Raw genomic sequence first — 8452 nt, 5'->3', positions numbered from 1 at the left:
GGTAATGTGGGAGGAAGGGGGAGGACATAAGTGGGACCAGTGCCAGGGGAGTCAGGAGGTGGCATCACAGGGCAGGCAGTGGGGCTTGGTAGAGTACCAAGGCTTTGTCTCCATAGTGATGGACTTCAGAAACTGTCTTGCACTGGTTGCACTGATCGTCCCACAATCCAGTGCCTAGGTCTGTGTTAGGAGGCCTGGAGACGAAAATGCCACTGGGCCATTGCCTGCAAAGGCTTTGGCCACCAGAGGGCGCACTGTATCCACAGTGGCAGAGCCCATTTGTGCAGCTATTTAGCCCCTCAGCCTTCTAGTCCTCTCTGCTTCATTCATTCACAGCGGACCCTGGGCTAAGGTACCGGGACCTGGGCAGACAGATCACAGGTTGTGAGCTGGAGAATGGCAGGGGCATGACTGAGGGAGCAAATGCCCCGTGCATGTAGGGATCTAGTCAGAAGCACCGCACCACAGGTGAAAAGGATGTTGGGAACTGCCCTCCTAGAGGGTTGGAAATGGGGACGGGAGGAGGAAGCACAGAGATGCTAAACATCCTGTACCACATTGGGCAACTGCCCCAAGTGTCAGTGGTGTTCCCCTTGAGAAACTGGTGGGATTATCCTGAGGGTAGTGAAGAGTTTCTAAAAGGTAACTTCAGGGAAGTGGTATTATCATTTGTTTTAGGAAGATCACTGGCTGCAGTATAGAGAGGCTGGAGTGGAGTGAGCGTACCACAGAGGATGATGTAGTGACCCATTTTGGTGGTCTGAACTAGAACAGCAACAGTGAGGAGGTAAGGAAGGAAAGGGTGGGAAGCTGGACATCTAGACTTGGGAGCCATCAGGAAGTAGAGGGCAATGAAAGCCACAGGAGATGAGGACTGTCCAGGGAACATACGCAGAATGAGGAAGAAGTCCCGAGATACTGGCACTAGCTGAGGGGATAGAGTCAGTGAAAAGTTGAAGGTGGGGAATGAGATCCTGAATCAGGGAGAAAGAAGCCAGACCATCTAATTTTGTAATTCACCCTAAGATCAATGGAGACTTATTTAATGCTTTACACAGGTTCAGATTTGTATTTTGAAAAAATGACTGGTTGCTATAATGAGAATGGATCTGAGGGGGACAAGAATGGAAGAAGGGGGGCCTTCCAGGATCAAGGGTGCAGATGGTAGTGAAGCAGTGAAGTCAGAAGTGGTGTTTTGACTTCACCTACGTGGTGAAGGACTTTAGGTATGAAGCAGAGGGCTATCAAGGATGATGACTGACTACATTTTTGACTTACATAACCAGATGAATTGTATTTCCATTCACCGAAATAAGAAACAAGGAAGAAAACCAGAGATAAGTAGTTCAGTGCTGCATTCCATACGCTAAATATTAAGTAGCTTCCAGTAGAGGTCTGGGCAAGTGAAATAAACAGATGTAATCAGCCTAGAGATGGTAGGTGGATTCATGGCTGTGGATAAAACTGCCAGGTAAAATGGCGTTAAGTGAGAACTTGAAGGAATCCAGGAGACGTAAAAGAACAGTCAGATGTCAGAAGAATATTAGATTAATGAGTTGTAATAGAGTCCCTGAAGGAGCTTTCCATGGAGAGGATAGTTAACAGTGATGGTTATTGAAGGCATCAAGAAAGCAGTTTCAAACAGTGGTGGAACCAGTACTGAAATACTTGAGATGGGGAAATAAGGAAATTTAAGACAGCTCTTTCCAGAGGCTTGGCTTTGAAGAGGAGAAAAGAGATAAAGGTATATGGGATGATTGAGTAGGGATTAGGGGAGTAGAATGAGAAACAACCAACCATGTTTAAATGTCAATGGAAATGATCCACTTGAAGTAAAGAAAGAATTGATCTTAATCTTGGGAGATTCCTGAGGTGGAAGAAAATAGATTCCAAAATACATGTGGAAGGACTGGCTTTAGTTGGAGGGGACTATTGTAATTTAACAGATGGGAGGGAGAATAATTATGTAGATATAGATAAGGTTGTAGGTTTGGTGGTAGGAAGGTGAGTGAATTCATAGCCAATCATACTTTTTCTGCCAAGTAAACAAGTTTGTTTTTTTGAGACGGAGTCTCCCTCTGTTGCCCAGGCTGGAGTGCAGTGGCGTGGCCTCGGCTGACTACAACCCCTGCATCCCAGGTTCAAGCAATTCTTATGCCTCAGGCTCCCGAGTAGCTGGGATTACAGGTGCATGCTACCACGCCCAGCTAATTTTTGTATTTTTAGTAGAGACAGGGTCTCACCATGTTGGCCAGGCTGTTCTCGAACTCCTGACCTCAGGTGATCCGCCTGCCTCGGCCTCCCAAAGTGCTGGGATTACAGGCGTGAGCCACCACGCCCAGCCCCAAGTAAACAAGTTTGAAGTGTTGGTGAGACACCCAGGAGCCCAGTGGAAACATCCAGCCAGCAGGTACAGTTCAGAAGAAAGAACTGGGAAGGAGCTAGGAATTTGAGCATCCTAAACACAGAAGTGCGAACAACTCTGGGATTAGGAGAAATCCATAGTTCCTGGAAGTGGTCTTGGGATGCTGTGTAGCTAAAGTGTAGTGGGGAGAAAAGACATAGGCAAGGTCACTTAGAACAACATTCTGTTCCCTGCCCAATCTGACTTATTTGTAATTGAGTACACATGGGTGGGGCCTGAGACATGGATGAGCGCTGCAATATCCTATGCAACAAGAGGTTATCACATGTTGGCTCATTACGTTCCCAGAATACAGGAACCTCAACAGTGTGCCTTCGCAGGAGATGACAAGGGCCTGGGGCAATAAAAGGATAGATTATAAAGCTGGGCCCCTTTCCCCCTCCCCCAGAGTAGAATGTGGAAACACTTTTCATTCTAGGCAGAAACATGAGAACCAATAAACAGCTTATTAGTCAGGAGTGGGCAGTGAGGTGTGGAGGAAATGGCATTGTTTTAATTTTCTCAGAGTCAGTATCTGAGACTTCCTGTGTCTGTGTTCGGTGGACAGGACTCCGGCATCATGCCTAGTTGGAGTCAATGTCCTCCCCTAGGAAGAAAAGAGCCTCTGGCTGCCCCAGTTCAGCCCCAGTACTAGTTTTTTGGTGCTTACTGGAGAGAAGGTTTGGAAGTTTCAAGGGCTGTTCAACACCTGAGTACTCTTCTCTCTTGACCCCCACTCTGCCCCCAGCCCACCCCTTCATAGCATGAAGACAAAAAATTACCTTATTGCAATGTCTTTATTGCATTACTGGAGCAAGTTGGCCAGACTGTCCCCTCTTGGGGAAGGTATTAAGCAAAAAGACCAATAAGTATCTCCTCTCGCCTTTCCCCCTACCCTCCCCAACAATTGCACAGCAATGTCTGAACACATCTGGTGACAAGAACAATTTGCAAAGTGGTCTAGGAACTACATTATGAACTGTCCCATCACAAGACATACAGTTGGCTTTCTTGTGAGTCAGATATTTTTACGTAAACTACACGAATTTTCTTGGACACATCAAAGACAACAGAATAGATTTTTCACAAGTAACGGCACCAAAGTCACATGCTGGAATTTGTAAGGAAATGAGGTTGTTTGCCACAAGTGGCTGGAGCTAAAGCAGGGTTGAGCAGTTGGCAGCAGAGGGCCCAAGCAGGCCCCCTATCTGGACCCTCTGGTTTCTGAGGCCACTGAAGCCTCACAGAGGCCTACTCTGGTTCTTAACTAGCAGCAGAGACCACCTTAGAAAACAGGAATTGCCCAGGTGCAATTCTCAGTTTAAGAGAACACATGGGGCTGACTCCTTGCAGCAAAAAAGAGGAGACCCGTGGAAGACACCACATTGGTTCTCAAAGCTTCTTCAAAGCACATGAGGCCTAAATAAGTGGAGGTCCCATCAAGGCTTGGAGAGGGAGTGAAAGTGTTGGGAGGGCCTCATTCTTGGCCAGATCAGTGGTAAGGACACAGGCAGCCTATCCAGGCCTGAATCATGGCGTGCCATCTAAGGCCAGGTGGAGACAGCACTGTTCTGTGATGAAAGCTTCACCTGGAAACGATGGGCCTAGTACCTGTGTCCAGCCAGCCCCAAACTGCTTTCATGTCAGTAGCTGGGTTCTCTAGCCAGGGGTATAATGAACCCCTCTGATCTTGGTCTCTCTTTGCCCTCTGCCTCATTGAAACTGCATTTAAGATGCCAAGACAGTCCCAGGGTCCAGATCATGGGACAGGACATGGCACTAGACTCTCATGAAGGAGGCCAAGACCTGCTCCCAAGCCATGGGTGTAGAGAAGCACCTTGCTACCCTCTCCCCCTCTACACACCAGGCCCAGTGGGTAGTAGACTGGTCTCCATGCCATTTCCACTGGCTCAGGGTCAAGCAAGTCATGTGGCAACTAGTCAGAAAAGATACTGTCAAACCTCTCAAATGACCCCTGGGTCTTAGATCCCTCAAGAACGAAAAACAAAAGAAAAAAAAAATGAAGGAATGTAGGACTGAAAAAAAGCAGCCCTTCTCCACAAGCCAGCCCAAGTGTAGATAAAGATGGTACTTGGTCTCTCCCTGCACACCCTCGGTGTCTGCCCAACAAGGAGCAGACACATTACTGAATACTACAGGTATGTATCTGTATTTCCACTTTGGCTTAAAAGACACTCAGAACACACTGAAATTTTAGTACCAGATGGGAGGGATTCCTTGCACGTAATCTTGAGCATCCACCTGCTTCGGCAGGTTCAACACCAGGTGCAAAGCCATCCAGGTGTGCCCAGCAGCAATTAGCTTGGTATTATTCGGTAAAACTTTCAGTTAAGATTTCATTCAATCGACAGTTTGGGGAAGGGATATGCTGGCTATTAGTTAAGTGACTTTAGAGGGGGGTTCATTTGTCTCTGTCTCACCCAATCCTGAAACTGCAGTGTAACCAAGAAAAAGCCAAAGATAAGCACTTCCCTTCCTATCCTCATCACTAGTAATTGGAGGTTTTTCCAAAATTATAAATCTATGTCTACATCATGGTCCATATTTTAGACCCTGTCACGGAAATAAGTGCTCAAGTAAAGTAATATTTTTCTTTCACCCCCAAAACTAGAGCTTTCCTAGCTGTAAGCCTTATAAACCAAGATGCAGGTACTGGCTTCTCTAGCTCAGCCAGGATGCCTGACTGCACAGCTTTGGGTTCAAACAGCTGACTCACTCTGAGCCTATTATGGTTCCAGGATTGGCTCAGAGGCAGCTGGACTCTATTTGTCAAATGAGTGTTGACTGATGGGTGTGGGGCATGATGGGGGCAGGAATAGATGCCTGCCCCCACTCCATTTGCCTAGCTTCACTCAGCTGGAACGCTTAAGCCACATGGAGCAGAAGATTCCTGGCCTAAAATCAAGGCCACTGGAGCATGAGGGCAGACTGCACATAGCCTTAATGGCAGGATCACAAAAAAAGGCAAAGAGAAAAGCTTCCAAATGGCTTCTACTAACAGTCTAAACACTAAGCCATCTTCTCTCCCTGCAAAAGCTTCAGAAACCACTGTATGGAAGCACATGTGTAATGTGGTATGACTCTCACCCTGGACCACAGGGCCCCTGGGTCTGTGATTTACTGAGGCCCCTGACCACAATCTGACTCCCCTCCTTAGCAACCTATAGCTCCCAAAACCCCATCCAGCAAAGGAGGGGGAGATGAAGGGAAATTAAACCATGTTTACTATTTCTGCAGGGCCTTTAAACTTGGGGAAGCACATATAATAATGTTGTTCTATATTGTTATTTGGTATATCAAGCCATCTAAAAGCACTGGATTGCACTTTTTCTTTACTCATACAAACAAGTTACAAAGGTTTCAAACAACAGATCATTCTTTAGGCTAAGGAAACACCATACAAGCACCAACTTCATTTTATGATTCAAAGCTCACCATCCCCACAAAAAGAATGCTATTCCTCATCTCAGAGAAACAGGCAGGAAAGACAGAAGGGGTTACACTGACCAATTTTAGTGTTTGCTAAAACTCACAAATTCTAGTCTTTTTATGTTCAAGTTTTGGTACAGAAGTATACATTCAACTCCAAGTGCCACGTTTTCCCATCAAACATTGGTCTGGCAACAAACATTGTTTTGTTGGCTTCTGAACATAATACTTCTTTAGAGGGAGGGGCTGGTGAGATGCTGAATCCTAAATTATGTTGGTAAGAAACAAAGTACCTTCAGTTGAAGGTTTTTTTATCATCTCGGCTTAGATTATTTAAATGAAATCCCAAGCCTCCCCATTTTCCTTTGGTTGTCTTTTTCATCAAATCCCATTCTATCACAAAACCAAAACAGCCTTCTTCGTGGGGGGAAGAGAGACTGCCAAAGCAAAACAGAACTCCCAGCAGAGCCATACCCCTGCTGCACTCTCAAGAGTTAGATTTAAAAAAGACATGGCCTCTTCAGAGGCTTCCAAATACAACCCCACCCGCTATAACCATCAAGCCTAATATTCTGTTGAGGGTGCCTGGCTAAACAAAACAAAAACCCCAATGAAATAGACTTTCAAAAAAAAACATCTGCTTCCAGCTTAGTATGTCAGTGCAGCGGCATGGCTGAGTCCTAGAGAACCTCAGGCCTCTAATGCCCCCATCCCGGCCGGCTGCTGCTCAGCCTCTCCACATTCACAAAATCACTTCTTGTGCAAAACAAGCAGTCTATGTAGAAAGAATGCCCTCATCGTAGTCTAATAAAAACTGTAGAAAAAAATGCCAGAGAACCACCTCTCTTCCCACTTCCTCTTTATCTGCAAAGCGAGGGCATCTGTGCATGAACAGGGTAGGCAAGCCTGACGTTGAGGGAGTCGTTGTGCTGAACCAAGGATGTCTGCTGGTAATGGAGCACTAGCTCCTTCAGAGAGCTGTACAGGTTGTAGGGCTCTGCAAAACCATAGCCCCGAGCAGTACTGTAGATCACACAGTGCTTCACTTCCCCATCGGCCCTGCAATGACAAACCACAGAAGAAATGTTAAGGTAGGTAACAATAGATAAAGGGACACTAAATGGCCAAAGTCTGAGAGCAATTGTTATGCAAATAAGTGTTTTTTGTTAACCAGGCAAAGCTTGTAAAATTGCGTTCCCCCATTCCCTACAGACTTGGCCACAGATACGGGTATTAAAACAACCACAAATGTAAGGGTTTATTTCTTTCTTTTTTTTTTTTAGACAGGGTCTCGCTCTATCACCAAAGCTAGGGTACAGTGGCTTGATTACAGCTCACTGCAGCCTCGAACTCCTGGGCTCAAGTGATCCTCCCACCACAGCTTCCCAAGTAGCCGGGACTACAGGTGTGAGCCACATGCCCAGCTACTTTTTTTAGTAGAAATGGGGTCTTGCTATGTTGCCCAGGCTGGTTGTGAACTCCTGGGCTCAAGGAATCCTCCTGCCTTAGCCTATTAAAATGCTGGGATTACAGGTGTGAGCCACTGAGCCCAGCCAAGGGTAGTTTTCATTAATCAGTTTATGTAAGGACTCCAGCCAAGTCCTGAACCTACAGGCTGCCACCCAATAACCTGAGTGACAGTGAGTGACTGGGCTTACTGCCTTCCTTCTTTTTATTATCCTTAGAAGATCCTAAGTCTTACAAGAACCATTCTCGCCCATTTTTCCACTCAGATAACTCGAACAGCCCAAGTCAAGGAGAAATGAAATGTTGCAAGTAGTTCTATCTTTGGATAATAGTAATCCAATGCACTTTTCAACTCCTCCCCCATTTTCCGCCCGTAAGACATCCCATTCATCTTTTTGAGGTCCATCTCAGATACGTTTTCCACAAAACCTCCCAATCCGCTCTTTCTCCGCTAAAATTAATGTGTTCACGTGTGCACAGCCTACTAATGATACTTATTCCACAGTGGTTCTATTCATCTTGGATATTTGGTGAAATGAAAAAAGCCTGGTGCAATAGAAAAATGTGGGTTTTGAAACCAGGTAAACTTGGATTCAAACTCTGACTCCATGACAGTAGAGCACTACGAACAAGATGATCACATAAAGCACTGAGCAGTCTGTTAATATGAATGCCTTTCGTCTATCTTCTCCACCTTGCCCTCTAAGGGCACAATCATTTTGTCACTTTGTTTGCCTTCTGCCACATACATCAGTAGCATCATCATCATACTAGTAGGTGACATTTAGTTCTTATGTCTCTGCACTGTTAAAAGCATATTGTATTATATAGATTAACTCATTTAATCCTCACAAAAACCCTAAAGTATATATTATCTTTATTTTACAGATAAGGAAACTGGGCAAAGAAAGATTAAGTAATTTACCCAAGGTTACCCAGCTAGCAAGCAGTAGAGCCAGGAGCTGAACCCAGTATATCTGGCACCATCATAACTCTTTTCTAAGTGTGGCTTTTGTCAAAGATGTTTGCCTTCTTAAAGAATATATTCCACACTCAGACAAAAATCTGACTGAAGCACAGTTAGTTATCCCCAAAATTTCATTTTCCATTAAAAGGAAAATAGGCTTTTCT

The 8452-nt window shown here is 45.4% G+C and overlaps 1 protein-coding gene across 7 annotated transcripts in view; it reads right to left on the bottom strand.

The window, feature by feature from the left end:
* Positions 1 to 3182: 3182 nt before the first annotated feature.
* The window catches only part of PIK3R3 (phosphoinositide-3-kinase regulatory subunit 3), a 141135-nt gene continuing 135865 nt past the window's right edge, over positions 3183 to 8452 (bottom strand). For all 7 annotated transcript variants that reach the window (XM_055255368.2, XM_055255363.2, XM_063627682.1 and 4 more), the window contains one exon: positions 3183 to 6913. In XM_055255368.2, the coding sequence (XP_055111343.1) occupies positions 6715 to 6913 (199 nt within the window). In that variant the 3' untranslated portion in view covers positions 3183 to 6714. The remainder of the gene's footprint in view (positions 6914 to 8452) is intronic.

The sequence above is a fragment of the Symphalangus syndactylus genome, chromosome 12 (genome assembly GCF_028878055.3).
Source record: "Symphalangus syndactylus isolate Jambi chromosome 12, NHGRI_mSymSyn1-v2.1_pri, whole genome shotgun sequence".
Lineage (NCBI taxonomy): Eukaryota > Metazoa > Chordata > Mammalia > Primates > Hylobatidae > Symphalangus > Symphalangus syndactylus.
Note: the sequence above shows the minus strand (reverse complement) of the source record. Positions and strands in the feature narration are given on the sequence as shown.